Source organism: Oncorhynchus mykiss, chromosome 18, assembly GCF_013265735.2.
Source record: "Oncorhynchus mykiss isolate Arlee chromosome 18, USDA_OmykA_1.1, whole genome shotgun sequence".
Classification (NCBI taxonomy): domain Eukaryota; kingdom Metazoa; phylum Chordata; class Actinopteri; order Salmoniformes; family Salmonidae; genus Oncorhynchus; species Oncorhynchus mykiss.
The window spans coordinates 72101435-72124949 of NC_048582.1; the positions used below are offsets into that span (position 1 = coordinate 72101435).

The 23515-nt window shown below is 44.6% G+C and overlaps 1 protein-coding gene across 1 annotated transcript in view; it reads right to left on the reverse strand.

The window, feature by feature from the left end:
• Positions 1 to 23515, reverse strand: part of csmd1a (CUB and Sushi multiple domains 1a) — a 220833-nt gene that overhangs the window by 85514 nt on the left and 111804 nt on the right. The window contains exon 3 of the mRNA XM_036953651.1: positions 10028 to 10140. Within this exon, the coding sequence (XP_036809546.1) occupies positions 10028 to 10140 (113 nt within the window). The remainder of the gene's footprint in view (positions 1 to 10027; positions 10141 to 23515) is intronic.

A 23515-nucleotide genomic window follows, 5' to 3' on the forward strand; every position in this document is an offset into this window, starting at 1 on the left:
AGACAGCTAATCCAATAGGAGTTAAAGGAGAGGAGGAGACAGCTAATCCAATAGGAGTTAAAGGAGAGGAGGAGACAGCTAATCCAATAGGAGTTAAAGGAGATGAGGAGACAGCTAATCCAATAGGAGTTAAAGGAGAGGAGGAGACAGCTAATCCAATAGGAGTTAAAGGAGAGGAGGAGACAGCTAATCCAATAGGAGTTAAAGGAGAGGAGGAGACAGCTAATCCAATAGGAGTTAAAGGAGAGGAGGAGACAGCTAATCCAATAGGAGTTAAAGGAGAGGAGGAGACAGCTAATCCAATAGGAGTTAAAGGAGAGGAGGAGACAGCTAATCCAATAGGAGTTAAAGGAGAGGAGGAGACAGCTAATCCAATAGGAGTTGGAGGAGACAGCTAATCCAATAGGAGTTAAAGGAGAGGAGGAGACAAGTATCTGAAGACAACGGTGGTTCCCAAATGGCAGCCTATTCCCTATACCCTGCCCTATTTGTCCTGGTCAAAAGTAATGCACTAACTAGGGGATAGAGATCCGTTTGGGATATGGACTCAGTGTATAAATAGTGCAGTGTTGTGCACATCTCTGTCCTCATAGAAGGCTGAGAGCAGACACTGCAGAAGGGCCCGTGAGCATTTCACTGTTGGTCTACACCTGTTGTTTACCAAGCAGGTGTCATAACATTTGATTAGGAGGCTGTTCGACATCGGTAAACCCAGTAGATACCGACTGTTCTCTCACAGCCACGCACGCACACACACACACACACTCACTTTCAAATGCAGGCCAATATACACACACACACACACACGCGCACACAGACACACACACACACACACATTATTGAGGTATGACAGTTCAGAGTGGTGTGTTATCGCCCTTACTGTTTCCACCCATCCACCTCTCTCTCTCCCTCTAACTCCATTAAGATGTTATGGTAACATCAGCTAAACTACAAGACAATGAGGTTTCAGACGGACGAAGCCCAGCAGCACATCAGACCCTGACCGAAACCTGTTTCTCTTGTTCATCTCTTTCAGGTGATTGAACCGGGGGGGGGGGGGGGGGGGGGGGTAATGCACTGTGGCTAGTGTGCTCTGGGATAGGTGTGTGTGTGTCTGTGTGTGTGTGTGTGTGTGTGTGTGTGACTGAAAACAGAGAACACTGCTACTGGAAAGACTCAGTTTGGAGAAACATGTTGTTCTCTGTGTGAGGTATCTCTGTATATATGACCTGATGTGTGAGGTATCTCTGTATATATGACCTGATGTGTGAGGTCTCTCTGTATATATGACCTGATGTGTGAGGTATCTCTGTATATATGACCTGATGTGTGAGGTATCTCTGTATATATGAACTGATGTCTGAGGTATCTCTGTATACTGTATATATGACCTGATGTGTGAGGTCTCTCTGTATACTGTATATATGACCTGATGTGTGAGGTATCTCTGTATATATGACCTGATGTGTGAGGTATCTCTGTATACAGTATATATGACCTGATGTGTGAGGTCTCTCTGTATATATGACCTGATGTATGAGGTATCTCTGTATATATGACCTGATGTGTGAGGTATCTCTGTATACTGTAGATATGACCTGATGTGTGAGGTATCTCTGTATACTGTATATATGACCTGATGTGTGAGGTATCTGTATATATGACCTGATGTATGAGGTATCTCTGTATATATGACCTGATGTGTGAGGTATCTCTGTATACTGTATATATGACCTGATGTGTGAGGTATCTGTATATATGACCTGATGTGTGAGGTATCTCTGTATATATGACCTGATGTGTGAGGTCTCTCTGTATATATGACCTGATGTGTGAGGTATCTCTGTATACTGTATATATGACCTGATGTGTGAGGTCTCTCTGTATACTGTATATATGACCTGATGTGTGAGGTATATCTGTATACTGTATATATGACCTGATGTGTGAGGTATCTCTGTATACTGTATATATGACCTGATGTGTGAGGTATCTCTGTATATATGACCTGATGTGTGAGGTCTCTCTGTATATATGACCTGATGTGTGAGGTATCTCTGTATACTGTATATATGACCTGATGTGTGAGGTCTCTCTGTATACTGTATATATGACCTGATGTGTGAGGTATATCTGTATACTGTATATATGACCTGATGTGTGAGGTATCTCTGTATACTGTATATATGACCTGATGTGTGAGGTATCTCTGTATACTGTATATATGACCTGATGTGTGAGGTATATCTGTATACTGTATATATGACCTGATGTGTGAGGTATCTCTGTATACTGTATATATGACCTGATGTGTGAGGTATCTCTGTATATATATGAACTGATGTGTGAGGTATCTGTATATATGACCTGATGTGTGAGGTATATCTGTATACTGTATATATGACCTGATGTGTGAGGTATCTCTGTATTCTGTATATATGACCTGATGTGTGAGGTATCTCTGTATATATATGACCTGATGTGTGAGGTATCTCTGTATATATGACCTGATGTGTGAGGTATGGCTGAATGTTACAAAAGCCTTTTGTTCTAGGATTTAGATGAAATGTGGTCAGTGTTTGAGTTAGAGGAAGAGGAAATGGGTTATCTGGGCCATTCATGTCACTGACTGACTCCGACCCTGCATGAATTTAATATATGTTTTTTGGATGTATCTAAAAAAATATCAGCAACAGGTACATAGACCCTACTAGCGTTGATAATTAAACAATTATAATCATCAAATTATTATTATTGTCATACAATATATCTATAACATTTAACAGACACTTTTTATCCAAAGGATGGAGAGTTCAGGGAGAACATGCTGTTCTAGCTTGAGGTACAAATGAAAAAACATTCTCTGCAAGGGTAAAGGAGAGCAGGGGATCCGAAGGGGGCGAAGGTAGCATCGGTCAGTCGCCCCTATTCAATATGTCTGCCATTAGCCTGAGCCAAACAAGCTAGAGGACACAGAGAGAGAGAGTACCAGTAATGATCCACTGAATTAATTCAACACACAAGCACAAAGAGAACAACGCGTCCACTAACGGAGCCACCTCAACACGATCATTTGTTTACGTGCGTTCGGAGCGCGTTCTCTCTATGCGCAGAGTCGATTAATTCATGCCTCTGACTATTGCTCACGTTTAATCAAACAAGTGAAGGGACTGGTTGTTCAGAGGCAGGAAGGCAATGAAGAGTAGAGCACTCACAGAGCTAATACAGTCTTTAGAGGGATGGGGAGAGAGACAGACAGACAGACAGACAGACAGACAGACAGACAGACAGACAGACAGACAGACAGACAGACAGACAGACAGACAGACAGACAGACAGAGAGAGAGAGAGAAAGAGACAGAGAGAGAAACAGAGAGAGAGAGAGAGAGGGAGATGGTAGTCTCTATCATGGTAGTCTCTATCATTATATGGTAGTCTCTCTCATTAGATGGTGGTCTCTCATTAGATCACCTCTCTCTCTGTTAATATCACCTCTATCTGTTTAATATCACCTCTCTGTTAATATCACCTCTCTGTTAATATCACCTCTCTCGCTCTGTTAATATCACACCTCTGTTAATATCACCTCTCTCTCTCTGTTGATATCACCTCTCTCTCTCTCTGTTAATATCACATCTCTCTCTCTGTTAATATCACATCTATGTTAATATCATCTCTCTCTCTCTGTTAATATCACCTCTCTGTTAATATCACCTCTCTGTTAATATCACCTCTCCCTCTCTGTTAATTTCATCATTTTACGGGTCATAAAACACTCCTCCTTCAAGTGGAAATAAGACAAGGACCCCTTAGCCTAGCTGAGGTGTAACCATCACAACATGCCAGCTCTCTACCTCTACAGCCAGCCCTCCAAGCATGGATAGAAAGAAAGACTCTGTGCACATCTCAATCTCCTCTCTGGCCCTAAATCCAACCATGCACGGTAATATAATTGGCCTAAAGCACATTGATTATGTAATGTTCTTTAGTGAGTATGCTGATCAGACTGGGGAGTGCATATGTCCGTATTATAGTGGAAACCTGATCTAGATGTAGAATACATAGATCCGTTACGATTGCATGACCGTTGAGTCACGGTGACTAGGCTCCTCCAAATCCCACCCTGATGCCGCCGATTGGTCATTAGTATCCTACCAAACTAGCTAAGGGCCAGTCGCTAAAGGCCTGGTACTCAGGGCTCTCTTGTCCCTCCATCAGGTTCTAATGGCCTGGTACTCAGGGCTCTCTTGTCCCTCCATCAGGTTCTAATGGCCTGGTACTCAGGGCTCTCTTGTCCCTCCATCAGGTTCTAATGGCCTGGTACTCAGGGCTCTATTGTCCCTCCATCAGGTTCTAATGGCCTGGTACTCATGGCTCTATTGTCCCCCCATCAGGTCCTAATCGCCTGGTACTCAGGGCTCGATTGTCCCTGCATCATGTCCCAATGGCCTAGTACTTGGGGCTCTATTGTCCCTCCATCAGGTCCTAATGGCCTGGTACTCAGGGCTCTATTGTCCCTCCATCAGGTCACCAACGGCTGGTACTCAGGGCTCTATTGTCCCTCCATCAGGTCCTAATGGCCTGGTACTCAGGGCTCTATTCTCCCTTCATCAGGTCCTAATGGCCTGGTACTCAGGGCTCTATTGTCCCCCCATCATGTCATAATGGCCTGGTACTCAGGGCTCTATTGTCCCTCCATCAGGTCCTAATGGCCTGGTACTCAGGGCTCTATTCTCCCTCCATCAGGTCCTAATGGCCTGGTACTCAGGGCTCTATTCTCTCTCCATCAGGTCCTAATGGCCTGGTACTTAGGGCTCGATTCTCTCTCCATCAGGTTCTAATGGCCTGATACTTAGGGCTCTATTGTCTCCCATCAGGTCCTAATCGCCTGGTACTCAGGCCTCTATTGTCCCTCCATCAGGTTCTAATGGCTTGGTACTCAGGGCTCTATTGTCCCCCCCATCAGGTCCTATTGGCCTGGTACTCAGGGCTCTATTCTCCCTCCATCAGGTCCTAATAGCCTGGTACTCAGGGCTCTATTGTCCCTCCATCAGGTCCTAATAGCCTGGTATTCAGGGATCTATTGTCCCTCCATCAGGTCCTAATGGCCTGGTACTCAGGGCTCTATTCTCTCTCCATTAGGTTCTAATGGCCTAGTACTCAGGGCTCTATTCTCCCTCCATCAGGTCCTAATAGCCTGGTACTCAGGGCTCTACTGTCCCTCCATCAGGTCCTAATGGCCTGGTACTCAGGGCTCTATTGTCCCTCCATCAGGTCCTAATGGCCCGGTACTCAGCATCATGGGAGTTCTGGCATTCAGACATTGAGTGGAACCGGAACAGCTGCTCTACAGCGAATAGCCAGCCAGCTCCTCATAACTGTTTGATGCATGGAATGAAATGCGTGTTCTTATAAACCCATATCTTCTTTCTATAGGCTATTCTATGCAATTGCAGAGAGAAACAGTGTTTTGATGGCCTCTACTAACCCTCTTGTTTTGAAGTGTCTGGACTTTATTTGAGAGATAGGAGAAAGATCAGGATGTCCTTATTTTAGGTACTAATTTATCTCCAAATGTACTTCCATACATTTTTTTTATTTATTTATTTTTTTACAGGTATCGGGGACCTTCGGAAGAGTCTTGTGAGTCTTGTAGGCGTCTTAGATGAAAATGGAGTGAGCAAGAGTCTCATCTTTCATAACAGTTTGTAGGCCAAACCGACACTACAAGACGTTTTCGTGAGAAGACCAATTTTCGGGATGTCTCATGGTCTGACAAAAACTGCTCTCGCTCTACCACCTTTCAACGCAGATGAGGAAGGGGCATAATGGAGGACGCAAAAAAAAAAACATCTTTATCTCAAACAGATTGATTTTAATTGGGATTTTTTTCATTATGTTAATCACATTTCTGCAGGTGGAAAATGTGGGTTAAGGGTTAAAAAGTGGAGGATCCCATCAGTTTTCTACAGCTTGTCAAGTTGGACTCCCTCTCCGGCCTCTAGGTCACCAGGCAGTCCCGTGTTCTCCCTCTCCGGCCTCTAGGTCACCATGCAGTCACGTGTTCTCCCTCTCCGGCCTCTAGGTCACCAGGCAGTCACGTGTCCTCCCTCTCCGGCCTCTAGGTCACCAGGCAGTCACATGTCCTCCCTCTCCGGCCTCTAGGTCACCAGGCTGCTCGCTAGGGCACACACCTGTCACCAACGTTACGCGCATAATGATAATTGATTACCTGTCTTTTATATGTCCCTCCCTTTGGTTTCTTCCCCAGTCGTCAGTGTTGCTGTTTCATGTCGGTGCAGCTGTTTGTGTTTCTTGTTTTGTTCATGTATTTTTTTAAACGTACTCACTCCCTGAACGTACTCACTCCCGTCTCTCAGCGTAGATCCTTACATACTATATCCTAATTTTAAGCAAATTGCTTCGCCTCATTGCCAGAGTAGCATGAAAATGAATTGTGGGAAAGCAATCCTCCATTTGCTATTCAAGTGCACACAGAGGAAATAGTTTCCCCCCTGAACTAATTTCACAGGTGTAATATTTAGTATATGTAAATGTTCTGTTTGTAACGATTTGTGATTGGTTCTCAAATAATTGTAAGGTATCCTTTCGCCATAAAGCATTTTTGAAAACTGACACCGTGGTTGGATTCACAAGAAGTTCATCTTTAAACCTATGTTTAATAGCTGTATATTTTCTGAATTTTTATAATGACTATTTCTGTATTTGAATTTGGCGCTCTGCAATCTCACTGGATGTTGGCCAGGTGGGACGCTAGTGAGGTTAAAGGAGAGGAGACAGCTAACCCACATACCCTAGAGAGGTTAAAGGAGAAGAGACAGCTAACCCACATACACTAGAGAGGTTCAAGGAGAAGAGACAGCTAACCCACATACCCTAGAGAGGTTCAAGGAGTAGAGACAGCTAACCCACATACCCTAGAGAGGTTCAAGGAGAAGAGACAGCTAACCCACATACCCTAGAGAGGTTCAAGGAGTAGAGACAGCTAACCCACATACCCTAGAGAGGTTCAAGGAGAAGAGACAGCTAACCCACATACCCTAGAGAGGTTCAAGGAGTAGAGACAGCTAACCCACATACCCTAGAGAGGTTCAAGGAGAAGAGACAGCTAACCCACATACCCTAGAGAGGTTCAAGGAGAAGAGACAGCTAACCCACATACCCTAGAGAGGTTCAAGGAGTAGAGACAGCTAACCCACATACCCTAGAGAGGTTAAAGGAGTAGTGTTACGGATACCATTATCCTGTGTGTGTGTGTATCCTGTGTGTTTCTTTTCTCTCCTTCTTCCCTCACAGGTGAAAATCATCACTCCCCAATCAGTCAACAATCAACCCATCAATCAGAAGACACACCTCCTCCTGTTTCCTACCCTATCACAGGTCCTTCCCCATGGTTTAAAAACCCCATCATTTGTTTGCTCTAGAGCTCAATCTCTTTGTAAATGCCATGTTGGTAGATCTCTGTTCTTTATAGATTTCAGTAGCTCAATCTCTTTGTAAATGCCATGTATGTAGATCTCTCTCTTTGCGTCTTAAACCTCTTCTTTTGTTTGAGCACCTCCAAATCACTTTGTCATCCCCTGTGAGTATTGTTTTTGCTTATGGTGTTTGTTGCTGGTGGGAAAAGGGGGAAACCAAGACAAGTCGCCCATGGGCATACACTACCCGTAGGTGAACTTTGTTAAATACACTAGTTAGAACTGGGCGGACCACCCACTGTATTTTGGTTAGTTAGTTAGCTGTTGTTAAAGTAGGCTAGTCTAGATTAGGGGTGTTTTTGCATATTTGTTTCTTTCCTTGGGTCCAGCTCAGCCCCTTTTCCTGCTCCCCCCATTACCGTGTGTTTATAAATAAACCCTGAGTTTGACGGTATTATTTCGGTTGTCGTGGTTATTTCGTTCACACTCACTTTGTCACAATTATAATTTACATGAGTTATGTTACGGGTCTCACTACCATCCCCCCTAGACTGTCGGGCCAAAAGGGATTCGTAACAAGTAGAGACAGCTAACCCACATACCCTAGAGAGGTTAAAGGAGTAGAGACAGCTAACCCACATACCCTAGAGGGGTTCAAGGAGAAGAGACAGCTAACCCACATACCATATAGAGGTTAAAGGAGAAGAGACAGCTAACCCACATACCCTAGAGAGGTTAAAGGAGAAGAGACAGCTAACCCACATACCCTAGAGAGGTTCAAGGAGTAGAGACAGCTAACCCACATACCCTAGAGAGGTTAAAGGAGAAGAGACAGCTAACCCAATAGAGAAGTTAAAGGAGAAGAGGTAGCTAACCCACATACCCTAGAGAGGTTAAAAGAGGATCCAGGCTTGGTCGTTCTGCCTATTTGTTGCTCAACACATTCATCCACTTTACAACTGGTGGTCTACCTGTTATAAACGTAACAGCCGGAAGCCCTTCCTCTCTTCTCTATTCGAGTGTTGATTACTTTGTTTTATGTGGGACAGTCTAAAAAAAGGTTTGTCCACATCTAGATCAGTAGGCAATAGGTAAAAAACAGATTCAATTGAGAATAGTCTGATGTGTAGAGAATATTATCAAGATATTGCCAAACTGTGAATGAGAGACTGATGAAGTGTGTACAGCCTGCACAAGAAACAGAGCAGAGCGCATTCCTTTCATCTGAGTTTTTTTTTCAAATAGTGGCATCATGCAGCCCTAGAATGTATTAGAAATCATAACATTTAGCCTACGGATTGTATCACAACTGAATTTTCATAAATAACTCTAAATTAATGCACCCGTTTCAAATGATCACTTTGTTAACACAGAACTCCCTCAGAAATCGTTTGTCTGCTAAATTAACTAGTGTAGCCCACAGCCATTGGGATAGCCGGACCAAGAATATGCTATTCCGTTCCTATGAAAATGTCCTTCATATCATAGGCTAATGTTTCTTTAGACTTGCCTAAAATAAACAACAGATTTATTGTAAAGATGAAGGCTATGTTACATGGATATACATTATAAAATGTAGATGTTCCAAAGGTCTGCAACAGTGGCTTGTGGGCTATGAGATACTACTACATGAGATACTACATGAGATACTGCTACACGAGATACTACACGAGATACTACACGAGATACTACACGAGATACTACACGAGATACTACACGAGATACTACACGAGATACTACACCTGCATTGCTTGCTGTTTGGGGTTTTAGGCTGGGTTTCTGTACAGCACTTTGAGAGATCAGCTGATGTACGAAGGGCTATATAAATACATTCGTTTTTTTTTTTTTTTGACTACACGAGATTCTACTACATCAGATACTACTACACGAGATGCTACTACACGAGATGCTACTACACGAGATGCTACTACACGAGATGCTACTACACGAGATGCTACATGAGATTCTACTACATGAGAAACCACTACAAGAGATACTAGATGAGATTCTACTACATGATATTTTACTAGATGAGATACTACATAATATTCTACTAGATGAGATACTACTACAAGAGATACTTCATGTGGTTATGTTAATGACCAGCAGTTATTTGCAGGACTGTTACCGGCTGACAAAATGTCATGCCCGCTACAGCCCTAGGAGTACAGTAGGTTACAGTATATTGTCTATACGATGGGATGTGCTCAGAGGTGAATGCATTGTTGACCTGCTTTCCTGATGTTTTACGTCATTATATCTACTGAAGGGGCTTTGTGAAGGTGGAAGCTTTAGCTTCACGTCTTAGGACTTAGGGACGGTGCCCAGAGATGTCAAAGGAATCAGTAATGGAGTACTCAGACTAGAACGAGGAAAAGAAGGTAGAGACAGGGAGAGACAGAGAATGAGAACATCAACATCAGTGAGAGAGAAAAGAGAGCGAGAGAGAGGGAGAGGGAGAGAGAGAGAGAGAGAGGGAGGGAGTGAGAGAGAGGGAGGGAGTGAGAGGGAGAGGGAGAGAGAGGGACAGCGAGGCATATGTTACCTCTATAGGTTTTTTAAGACTTTGTTTCAGTATAAGATGTTACCTTCATAGATGGCCTTGAAGCCTTGTCCACTGACAGCATAGTCTGACAGCAGCCACAGTGTTAGCCTGGGTCCTGTGCTCACTATGGGCGAGGGCAGCTGGAACCCTGTCAATCTATGGAAAGACAGGAAGGAGACAACTCATCAGAAACATACACAGAGCTGGGAACGTTCAGCAAACAGCAATGTGATAGAAGACGGGCAGGACGGACGAAGACTTACAGAGCTAGCCATCTAGAAATCAGTCCTGGACCAGATTTCACAAAGCTTAGAAGGGCGGATCTAGGCTCAGTTTAGATCATAACTAAATAGATTAAAAGGTCAAGGGAGGACCTGATCCTAAATCAGCTCTCTTACTCTCAGATACATTATGAATATATAGTAAGATGAATACTTACATATATACTAAGAGATCTAATAACAGGTTAAATTAACAGCCAAAGCAGCTGTAGCTGGTACGAGTAGCTGCAAATACTTCAGGTCAGATTACCCATCATACAACACAAGCACATTTTCAAAGAACCAGCTCGGCTAGACAGTTTGGTATTTTATATATTTACGGTGTTTTATTAGGATCCCCATTTAGCTGTTGCGAAAAGCAGAAGCTACTCTTCCTGGGGTCCACACACAACATAATACAGAATGACATAATGCAGAACGTCAATAGACAAGAACAGGTCAAGGACAGGAATACCTCAATAAAAATTAAAGGCACACAAAATATCAAATAGGGGAGAGGAGTTGTGCCGCGAGGTGTTGCTTTTATCTGTTTTTAAAAAGCAGGTTTGCTGTTTATTTGAGCAATGTGAGACGGAAGGTAGTTCCACGCAAGAATGACTCTGGATTTGGGGACTGTGAAAAGACCCCTGAGGGGCACGTCTGGTGGGCTAAGTGTGTGTGTCAGAGCTGTGTGTAAGGTGACTACGCAAACAATGTGGGATTTTCAACACATTGATGTTTCTTATAAAAAAAATAAGAAGAGATGCAGTCAGTCTCTCCTCCACTCTTAACCAAGAGAGACTGGCATGTATAGTATTTATATCAGCCCTCTGATTACAATGAAGAGCAAAACTGCTCTGTTCTGGGCCAGCTGCAGCTCAACTAGGTCTTTCGTTGTGTCACGATCGTCTGAATCAGCAGCGTACATAGAGCTCCACATGTTAATTTAAATGAAACTCACCAACAAAAAAACAATAAACAGCAAACGAGACGTAACGACTGGAGTGCTCACAGGCACCACACAAAAACCAAGATCCCACAAACTAAGGTGAGAAACAAGGCTGCCTAAGTATGATCCCCAATCAGAGACAACGATAGACAGCTGCCTCCGATTGGGAACCATCCCAGCCAAACACTGACATGGAAAATAATCACCCGGCCAACAAAAGAAATAGAAAAACTAGAATTGCAACCCAAATCACACCCCGACCTAACCAAATAGAGAAATAAAAAAGGTCAGGGCGTGTGTAACGATTTTTGTGAAGGAGAAGAGGAGGTGCAGTGTGGTAAGTGTCCATAATATAATTTTTATGAAATACAACTGAACACAGAAAACAAAAGAATAAGAGAATAAATGGAAACCGACACAGTCCCGTATGGAGCAAACACAGACAGAGAAAATAATCACCCACAACCAAACTGGGGAAAACAGGCTACCTAAGTATGATTCTCAATCAGAGACAACGATCGACAGCTGCCTCTGATTGAGAACCATACCAGGCCGAACACAGACAGGGAAAATAATTACCCACAACCAACATGGGGAAAACAGGCTACCTAAGTATGATTCTCAATCAGAGACAACGATCGACAGCTGTTAGAACAAGTAGTGGCAGTTGTACCACTCTTGGTTTCGTAGATCATGGAATTACCTTGGAGTGGCTATAAAGTTGACTGAGAGAGAGCTGCCAGGAGGTTTGTCATTATTGATCGATAACTATAATAATTGTTCCCACACTAACTGGGACAAAATTCTAACTTTCAATGCTCTACTTCAGTAAAAAAAAAAAAAAATTGTGCTCATTGTTCGTTTGCCAGTAATCATGAAACTAATTGGCAACATCAAATGATTTTTGTGATGAATAAGCCATCTGATCCTATAAAAGGTGGAGTTGAACTTGTCTATCTGTCAATATATATATTTTTTCTCTCCATAATTCTTTATATCATTGATCTCAACTTCATGATACACTTTCTTCTACTTTTTGTAGAGTTTAGTTACTAAATGTAAGACAGTCAGATGTGTAGCCTCTCCATTTCCCTTTCAACTATACAGTTTTAAAAACAAATTCAGCATCAATCCTTGGAGCCTGTTTCTTAACAGTTAACAGTTGCATGTTTAACAATAATTGGAAAAATACATGTTATAAATTCATCAAGTGCAGTGCCTGGATGCTCCTTTTTAATCACATCAGAACAACAACTATGTTTAACGTCATTCACATAAGAGTCACAGTTAAATATTGTGTATGATCTCTTGTGTACTATTTAGGGCCCAGCTGTTGGAACTTTGTCTTTCCTGTATATAGCCACTATATTGTGATCACTGCATCCAATGGGTGCACATACAGCTATAGAACAAAGTTCCTCATTATTAGTAAAAATGTGATCGATACATGTGGATGATTTTGCCCTTGTAGTGTTTGTAAACACCTTGGTAGTTTGATTAATAAACTGAACCAGATTACAGGCTGGTTACAGTGAGCAGCTTGATGAAAAACCAGTCAAAATGCAGGTCCCCAAGGAAGTAGACCTCTCTGTTTACACTATCAATAATTTCACACATATTATTTAGATACTGACTGGCCTACAGCAACACCCCTAAAGAAAAGGCTTTAGATGAGCCAAGTGAACCTGCAACCACAACACTTCAATAACACTTGAGATCTTCTCTAAGCATTACAGGGATGTGGCTCTGAAGAATTACCACAACATCTCCCCATAAGCATGTATGTCTCTTCTATAGATGTTATATCCTTGTATTGCTACTGCAGTGTCATCAAATACACTTTCTAAGTGAGTCTCAGAAAAGGCTAATATATTAATTGACAAACACATAGCGTCGTGAACCAGCAGCCTTTTAGAGGCACTGTCCAGCGTCGTGAACCAGCAGCCTTTTAGAGGCACTGTCCAGCGTCGTGAACCAGCAGCCTTTTAGAGGCACTGTCCAGCGTCGTGAACCAGCAGCCTTTTAGAGGCACTGTCCAGCGTCGTGATCCAGCAGCCTTTTAGAGGCACTGTCCAGCGTCGTGATCCAGCAGCCTTTTAGAGGCACTGTGCAGCGTCGTGATCCAGCAGCCTTTTAGAGGCACTGTCCAGCGTCGTGAACCAGCAGCCTTTTAGAGGCACTGTGCAGCGTCGTGATCCAGCAGCCTTTTAGAGGCACTGTGCAGCGTCGTGATCCAGCAGCCTTTTAGAGGCACTGTCCAGCGTCGTGAACCAGCAGCCTTTTAGAGGCACTGGCCAGGGTCGTGAACCAGCAGCCTTTTAGAGGCACTGTCCAGCGTCGTGATCCAGCAGCCTTTTAGAGGCACTGTCCAGCGTCGTGAACCAGCAGCCTTTTAGAGGCACTACCCAGCGTCGTGATCCAGCAGCCTTTTAGAGGCACTGTCCAGCGTCGTGAACCAGCAGCATTTTAGAGGCACTGTCCAGCGTCGTGAACCAGCAGCCTTTTAGAGGCACTGTCCAGCGTCGTGATCCAGCAGCCTTTTAGAGGCACTGTCCAGCGTCGTGATCCAGCAGCCTTTTAGAGGCACTGTGCAGCGTCGTGATCCAGCAGCCTTTTAGAGGCACTGTCCAGCGTCGTGAACCAGCAGCCTTTTAGAGGCACTGTCCAGCGTCGTGATCCAGCAGCCTTTTAGAGGCACTGTCCAGCGTAGTGATTCAGCAGCCTTTTAGAGGCACTGTCCAGCGTCGTGAACCAGCAGCCTTTTAGAGGCACTGTCCAGCGTCGTGATCCAGCAGCCTTTTAGAGGCACTGTCCAGCGTCGTGAACCAGCAGCCTTTTAGAGGCACTGTCCAGCGTCGTGATCCAGCAGCCTTTTAGAGGCACTGTCCAGTGTCGTAATCCAGCAGCCTTTTAGAGGCACTGTCCAGCGTCGTGATCCAGCAGCCTTTTAGAGGCACTGTCCAGCGTCGTGAACCAGCAGCCTTTTAGAGGCACTGTCCAGCGTCGTGATCCAGCAGCCTTTTAGAGGCACTGTCCAGCGTCGTGATCCAGCAGCCTTTTAGAGGCACTGTGCAGCGTCGTGATCCAGCAGCCTTTTAGAGGCACTGTCCAGCGTCGTGAACCAGCAGCCTTTTGGAGGCACTGTCCAGCGTCGTGATTCAGCAGCCTTTTAGAGGCACTGTCCAGCGTCGTGATCCAGCAGCCTTTTAGAGGCACTGTCCAGTGTCGTAATCCAGCAGCCTTTTAGAGGCACTGTCCAGCGTCGTGATCCAGCAGCCTTTTAGAGGCACTGTCCAGCGTCGTGATCCAGCAGCCTTTTAGAGGCACTGTCCAGCGTCGTGAACCAGCAGCCTTTTAGAGGCACTGTCCAGCGTCGTGAACCAGCAGCCTTTTAGAGGCACTGTCCAGCGTTGTGAACCAGCAGCCTTTTAGAGGCACTGGCCAGGGTCGTGAACCAGCAGCCTTTTAGAGGCACTGGCCAGGGTCGTGAACCAGCAGCCTTTTAGAGGCACTGTCCAGCGTCGTGAACCAGCAGCCTTTTAGAGGCACTGTCCAGCGTCGTGATCCAGCAGCCTTTTAGAGGCACTGTCCAGCGTCGTGAACCAGCAGCCTTTTAGAGGCACTGTCCAGCGTCGTGATCCAGCAGCCTTTTAGAGGCACTGTCCAGCGTCGTGAACCAGCAGCCTTTTAGAGGCACTGTCCAGCGTCGTGATCCAGCAGCCTTTTAGAGGCACTGTCCAGCGTCGTGAACCAGCAGCCTTTTAGAGGCACTGTCCAGCGTCGTGAACCAGCAGCCTTTTAGAGGCACTGTCCAGCGTCGTGAACCAGCAGCCTTTTAGAGGCACTGTCCAGCGTTGTGATCCAGCAGCCTTTTAGAGGCACTGTCCAGCGTCGTGATCCAGCAGCCTTTTAGAGGCACTGTCCAGCGTCGTGATCCAGCAGCCTTTTAGAGGCACTGTGCAGCGTCGTGATCCAGCAGCCTTTTAGAGGCACTGTCCAGCGTCGTGAACCAGCAGCCTTTTAGAGGCACTGTCCAGCGTCGTGATCCAGCAGCCTTTTAGAGGCACTGTCCAGCGTCGTGATCCAGCAGCCTTTTAGAGGCACTGTCCAGCGTCGTGATCCAGCAGCCTTTTAGAGGCACTGTCCAGCGTTGTGAACCAGCAGCCTTTTAGAGGCACTGTCCAGCGTCGTGAACCAGCAGCCTTTTAGAGGCACTGTCCAGCGTCGTGATCCAGCAGCCTTTTAGAGGCACTGTCCAGCGTCGTGAACCAGCAGCCTTTTACAGGCACTGTGCAGCGTCGTGATCCAGCAGCCTTTTAGAGGCACTGTCCAGCGTCGTGATCCAGCAGCCTTTTAGAGGCACTGTGCAGCGTCGTGATCCAAAGAGACTGGCCTTTCTGCCATCTTCAAATATCAACATTCTACCATTTAACCAGGACAAGAAAGGATATGATCCTGATTCGATCACCCTCACAGCTATCCTCCAATCACAACTATTATGCAAATTTTTACAAATCTATAACTCTTTTTTTTCATGTCAGAACACGTTGCATTTTATTTTTTTTTGTACCGGTGAAACCAGTCTGTTCTGCTCATGTCTACATTCTCAAACTAAATACATACTGCAATTCTAATTCCATTTTGAAGTCTCCACATGTTGTCATGGAACATATTAATGTTATTTCCAACAACCAATGAGCAACCAGTCCATATTAAACGTTGAGATTGTCAAAAGGCCATTCACATGGCCACAGTCCCTTCCACGATGTCGCGGTGGGGGGGGGCAACAAAGCTGAAAACCCTTTTTAGAAAATGTCACAGACCTCCAAGCCTCCAGTGACATCAGAGACAGAGAGAGCGATGTTCACATTGACCTGCACTGGCCTGACCTACGACCCCATAGGAGTCATTATGTAAAGCCTGTGAGCCTTGGGCAATGCTAACAGAAGACACTTTCAAGGCTTTTATTTAGCTCTCTCAACTCTTCAGTCCCTCTCGACTAACAACAACAACACAACACACACACACACACACACACACACACACACACACACACACACACACCTCTATCAGCGTGAAGGAGTGCAGAGAGGCTACAGGGAAACCTTGAGGTCATTTTGCTCCTTTGTCTAAGTGAATACACACAAGCAGACACAGATAGATGTCTACACACACACAGAAGTACACACACACACACACACACACACACAGACACACACACACACACACACACACACACACACACACAAATATCACACACAGACACACACACACACACACACACACACACACACACACACACACACACACACACACACACACACACACACACACACACACACACACACACACAGACAAATATCACACACACACACACACACACACACACACACAAATATCACACACAGACACACACACACACACACACACACACACACACACACACAGAAGCACACACACAAACACACACATAGACACACACACAAATATCACACACACACACACACACACACACACACACACACACACACACACACACACACACACACACACACACACACACACACAGAAGCACACACACACACAGAAGCACACACACAAACACACACACAAATGACACACACACAAATATCACACACAGACACAAATTGACTTGGAAAGGAGCCAGTTTAATTCTGCAGTGGGGGGCGTTTCACACACGTGTCCAATTGATCAACAAAACAGGATGTGGTTTTCTGACCTATTGGAAGGGCCCTGGTTTAATTCCATGCAGTGCGTTGTGGGTGAGGGGTGAATATCTGGGATAAATGGTGAACACTCATTGGAGTCAAGATCCTCCCACAATACTCCCCTATCCAGAATAACACAGGACTAACAGGACTAGCCTGGGTACCAGTGTATAACAGGACTAACAGGACTAGCCTGGGTACCAGTCCATAATAGGACTAGACTGGGTACCAGTCTATAACAAGACTAACAGGGCTAGCCGGGGTACCAGTCTATAACAGGACTAACAGGACTAGCCTGGGTACCAGTGTATAACATGACTAGCCTGGATACCAGTCTATAACAGGACTAACAGGACTAGCCTGCTTACCAGTCTATAATAGGACTAGCCTGGGTACCAGTCTATAACAGGACTAACAGGACTAGCCTGCTTACCAGTCTATAACAGGACTAGCCTGGGTACCAGTCTATAACAGGACTAGCCTGGTTACCAGTTTTTAACAAGACTAACAAGACTAGCCTGGGTACCAGTCTTTAACAGGACTAGCCTGGGTACCAGTCTATAACAAGACCAGCCTGGGTACCAGTCTATAACAGGATTAGCCTGGGTACCAGTCTATAACAGGACTAGCCTGGGTACCAGTCTATAACAGGACTAGCCTGGGTACCAGTCTATAACAGGACTAGCCTGGGTACCAGTCTATAACAGGACTAGCCTGGGTACCAGCCTATAACAGGACTAGCCTGGGTACCAGTCTACAACAGGACTAGCCTGGGTACCAGTCTATAACAGGACTAGCCTGGGTACCAGTCTATAACAGGACTAGCCTGGGTACCAGTCTATAACAGGACTAGCCTGGGTACCAGTCTATAACAGGACTAGCCTGGGTACCAGGCTATAACAGGACTAGCCTGGGTACCAGTCTATAACAGGACTAGCCTGGGTACCAGTCTATAACAGGACTAGCCTGGGTACCAGCCAATAACAGGACTAGCCTGGGTACTAGTCTCTAACAAGACTAGCCTGGGTACCAGTCTATAACAAGACTAGCAGGACTAGCCTGGTTACCAGTCTATAACAGGACTAGCCTGGGTACCAGTCTATAACAGGACTAGCCTGGGTACCAGTCTATAACAGGACTAGCCTGGGTACCAGTCTATAACAGGATTAGCCTGGGTACCAGTCTATAACAGGACTAGCCTGGGTTCCAGTCTATAACAGGACTAGCCTGGGTACCAGCCTATAACAGGACTAGCCTGGGTACCAGTCAATAACAGGACTAGCCTGGGTACCAGTCTATAACAGGACTAACCGGACTAGCCTGGGTACCAGTCTATAACAGGACTAGCCTGGGTACCAGTCTATAACAGGACTAGCCTGGGTACCAGTCTATAACAGGACTAGCCTGGGGACCAGTCTATAACAGGACTAGCCTGGGTACCAGTCTATAACAGGACTAGCCTGGGTACCAGTCTATAACAGGACTAGCTGGGGTACCAGTCTATAACAGGACTAGCATGGGGACCAGTCTATAACAGGACTAGCCTGGGTACCAGTCTATAACAGGACTAGCCTGGGTACCAGTCTATAACAGGACTAGCCTGAGTACCAGTCTATAACAGGACTAATATAATACAAAATGGAAGCAGTGTAAAACACATTCACGTTTTTTTCCTGAAATGTTTGTTATTGTTTTTGGATAAAAAAGGATGTTCTAGAAGGACCTTTATAATCATATTTTCAACTCCATTAAGTGTTTCTCTCACCTTTGGTCTCCATGTCAAACCTGGCTGATAGTGGCTGTGTGTTCCCTACAGGGAGCACAGAGAGAATAGCAGAGAAGTCTATTAAGAGGGCTTTCCACCTGAATGAACCAAGCACCATCCCAATGAAAAACCTCTGCTACCCATTAACCTGCACAACCAGAGGGAGAGGACAGAGGGGAAGAGGTGGAGAGAGATATAGGGAGAGAGCGAGAGAGAGAGAGTGGGAGAGAGAGGAAGAGAGAGAGAGAGATATAGGGAGAGAGAGAGAGAGAGAGAGGGAGAGGGAGAGGGAGGGAGAGAGAGGTGGCGAGAGAGAGAGAGGGGGAGAGAGAGAGGGAGAGAGAGGGGGAGAAAGAGGGGAAGAGAGAGAGGTGGCGAGTGAGAGAGGGGGAGAGAGAGAGAGAGGGGGAGAGAGAAAGAGAGAGGGAGAGAGAGGGAGAGAGAGAGAGAGAGAGACAGAGAGAGACAGAGAGAGAGAGAGAGAGGGGGAGACAGAGACAGAGAAAGAGACAGAGAGAGAGAGAGAGAGAGAGAGAGAGAGAGAGAGAGAGACAGAGAGAGAGCGATAGAGAGAGAGAGAGAGAGAGAGAGAGAGAGCGGTTGTAATAAGTTTAGAAGAGTGATGGTGGAATAGAATTGTGCGAAAAGTGAGAGTTGTGTGTCTGTCTCTGTGTGTGTGTGTGTGTGTGTGTGTGTGTGTGTGTGTGTGTGTGTGTGTGTGTGTGTGTGTGTGTGTGTGTGTGTCCATGCGACTGTCTTCTCCCCAGGACTATGCTGTATGGGCCAGCCTCAGTCTATATCTTCTATCCAAGGCCAGAGTATTTGCTGTGCTGTTCAATAGAGTCTAACTTAAATCTGCCCGTATCATGTTGTAGCTCTCTCCAGTGATTGGCTGTGATGAGTGCAGGGTTGGACTACCCCAGCACTCCCCATCTATCCTGCATCTGGCCTCGTTCCAGAACAAAAGGGGATTCTCTTCCTCGCTCTATCTTTCCTCTTTTCTCCTTCTCTCCATTCTCCATCACAATACCCTTAACCACTGTCCTCATCCATCACAATACCCTTAATTAACCAATTTCCTCATCCATCACAATACCCTTAATTAACCAATTTCCTCATCCATCACAATACCCCTAATTAACCAATTTCCTCATCCATCACAATACCCTTAACCACTGTCTTCATCCATCACAATACCCTTTAACCACTGTCCTCATCCCATCACAATACCCTTAACCACTGTCCTCATCCATCACAATAACATTAATTAACCACTGTCCTCATCCATCACAATACCCTTTAACCACTGTCCTCATCCATCACAATACCCTTAACCACTGTCCTCATCCATCACAATAACATTAATTAACCACTGTCCTCATCCATCACAATACCCTTAACCACTGTCCTCATCCATCACAACCATTAATCACTGTCCTCATCCATAACAATACCCTTAACCACTGTCCTCATCCATCACAATACCCTTAACCACTGTCCTCATCCATCACAATACCCTTAAACACTGTCCTCATCCATCACAATACCCTTAACCACTGTCCTCATCTATCACAACCATTAACCACTGTTCTCATCCATAACAATATACTTAACCACTGTCCTCATCCATCACAATACCCTTAACCACTGTCCTCATCCATCACAACACCCTTAGCTAATGTCCTCATCCATCACAATACCTTTAACTAATGTCCTCATCCATCACAATACCCTGAACCACTGTCCTCATCCATCACAATACCCTGAACCACTGTCCTCATTCATCACAACCATTAACCACTTTATGAAATCCACAGGTGATGTTACAAATGCTGGTCTTCAATAAATGGGATTGTCCTTCTTCAGGTAAGCATTCATTCCATCTCCGTTGGCTTCTTCTTCAGGTAAGCATTCATTCCATCTCCGTTGGCTTCTTCTTCAGGTAAGCATTCATTCCATCTCCGTTGGCTTCTTCTTCAGGTAAGCATTCATTCCATCTCCGTTGGCTTCTTCTTCAGGTAAGCATTCATTCCATCTCCGTTGGCTTCGTCTTCAGGTAAGCATTCATTCCATCTCCGTTGGCTTCTTCTTCAGGTAAGCATTCATTCCATCTCCGTTGGCTTCGTCTTCAGGTAAGCATTCATTCCATCTCCGTTGGCTTCTTCTTCAGGTAAGCATTCATTCCATCTCCGTTGGCTTCTTCAGAGAAGTGTGAATCCATTTGAATGCTCTTCAGGACCATTAATTTAGCATCTGACGCTGCTGTTTTTGCTCTCAGTTCCATTGCCTCCATGGCTGATTGCCGTCAAGCCTTCTCCTACTCTAATGCATAATATAGCCGATTGGTCTAACTGCTTTCTCTGCCTCATTTTTCAGTCGTGCAGAGGAGACTGAGGTAGATGTTCTTGAACCTCGTGATCCTGTCTTTGAAGGACTCTCTGAGGGCACATTAGAAATACTGCCTTCTGGGGCAACCATTGTTTGTGGTTCCTGTAGGGTATTTTTCCATGTTTCCACCTCATTCTGAATTTCTGCATAGTTTCCATCTTTGACTCATACCAATCAATTGTCTCATTGTAATTTAATTAATCAGGTAACAATATTTGCACAGCTTCCTGAACCTCCTTAAATTCAGTGAGGATCGAATCAAAAATATGTCTCCACAGCTTCATTCGCAATTTCAACATTTTGAATCTTTAAGCAAAGCTTTAATTTTGTTCATTTTTCATTTGCACTCTCCAAGTTTGCCTCTACGTGTAGATCTGAGCAATGATACTCTACCTTTTACTATCTTTATGTTTTGACCGTCAAACATTTATTTCTCAATTTATTCACTACTTGTTTTCTGTTGTCATACGTTCTCTTGTGTTTTGTTTTCTGTTGTCATACGTTCTCTCACGTTCTGTTTTTTGTTGTCATACGTTCTCTCACGTTCTGTTTTTTGTTGTCATACGTTCTCTCATGTTTTGTTTTCTGTTGTCATACGTTCTCTCACGTTCTGTTTTTTGTTGTCATACGTTCTTTCACGTTCTGTTTTTTGTTGTCATACGTTCTCTCACGTTCTGTTTTTTGTTGTCATACGTTCTCTCACGTTTTGTTTTTTCACACAGACGTTTTCCTTCCTTTGATTGCGCCTTTGCTCAGTCGCTATACAGTGCCTTGCGAAAGTATTCGGCCCCCTTGAACTTTGCGACCTTTTGCCACATTTCAGGCTTCAAACATAAAGATATAAAACTGTATTTTTTTGTAAAGAATCAACAACAAGTGGGACACAATCATGAAGTGGAACGACATTTATTGGATATTTCAAACTTTTTTAACAAATCAAAAACTGAAAAATTGGGCGTGCAAAATTATTCAGCCCCTTTACTTTCAGTGCAGCAAACTCTCTCCAGAAGTTCAGTGAGGATCTCTGAATGATCCAATGTTGACCTAAATGACTAATGATGATAAATACAATCCACCTGTGTGTAATCAAGTCTCCGTATAAATGCACCTGCACTGTGATAGTCTCAGAGGTCCGTTAAAAGCGCAGAGAGCATCATGAAGAACAAGGAACACACCAGGCAGGTCCGAGATACTGTTGTGAAGAAGTTTAAAGCCGGATTTGGATACAAAAAGATTTCCCAAGCTTTAAACATCCCAAGGAGCACTGTGCAAGCGATAATATTGAAATGGAAGGAGTATCAGACCACTGCAAATCTACCAAGACCTGGCCGTCCCTCTAAACTTTCAGCTCATACAAGGAGACGACTGATCAGAGATGCAGCCAAGAGGCCCATGATCACTCTGGATGAACTGCAGAGATCTACAGCTGAGGTGGGAGACTCTGTCCATAGGACAACAATCAGTCGTATATTGCACAAATCTGGCCTTTATGGAAGATTGACAAGAAGAAAGCCATTTCTTAAAGATATCCATAAAAAGTGTTGTTTAAAGTTTGCCACAAGCCACCTGGGAGACACACCAAACATGTGGAAGAAGGTGCTCTGGTCAGATGAAACCAAAATTGAACTTTTTGGCAACAATGCAAAACGTTATGTTTGGCGTAAAAGCAACACACCATCCACACTGTCAAACATGGTGGTGGCAGCATCATGGTTTGGGCCTGCTTTTCTTCAGCAGGGACAGGGAAGATGGTTAAAATTGATCGGAAGATGGATGGAGCCAAATACAGGACCATTCTGGAAGAAAACCTGATGGAGTCTGCAAAAGACCTGAGACTGGGACGGAGATTTGTCTTCCAACAAGACAATGATCCAAAACATAAAGCAAAATCTACAATGGAATGGTTCAAAAATAAACATATCCAGGTGTTAGAATGGCCAAGTCAAAGTCCAGACCTGAATCCAATCGAGAATCTGTGGAAAGAACTGAAAACTGCTGTTCACAAATGCTCTCCATCCAACCTCACTGAGCTCGAGCTGTTTTGCAAGGAGGAATGGGAAAAAATTGTCAGTCTCTCGATGTGCAAAACTGATAGAGACATACCCCAAGCGACTTACAGCTGTAATCGCAGCAAAAGGTGGCGCTACAAAGTATTAACTTAAGGGGGCTGAATAATTTTGCACGCCCAATTTTTCAGTTTTTGATTTGTTACAAAAGTTTGAAATATCCAATAAATGTCGTTCCACTTCATGATTGTGTCCCACTTGTTGTTGATTCTTCACAAACAAATACAGTTTTATATCTTTATGTTTGAATGTGACAAAAGGTCGCAAAGTTCAAGGGGGCCGAATACTTTCGCAAGGCACTGTATATATGCAACGTAATTCCATTATTTTTTTATTTATTTGTTTGTTATTTTAGTTTCCGTCCTCTGTTTTAC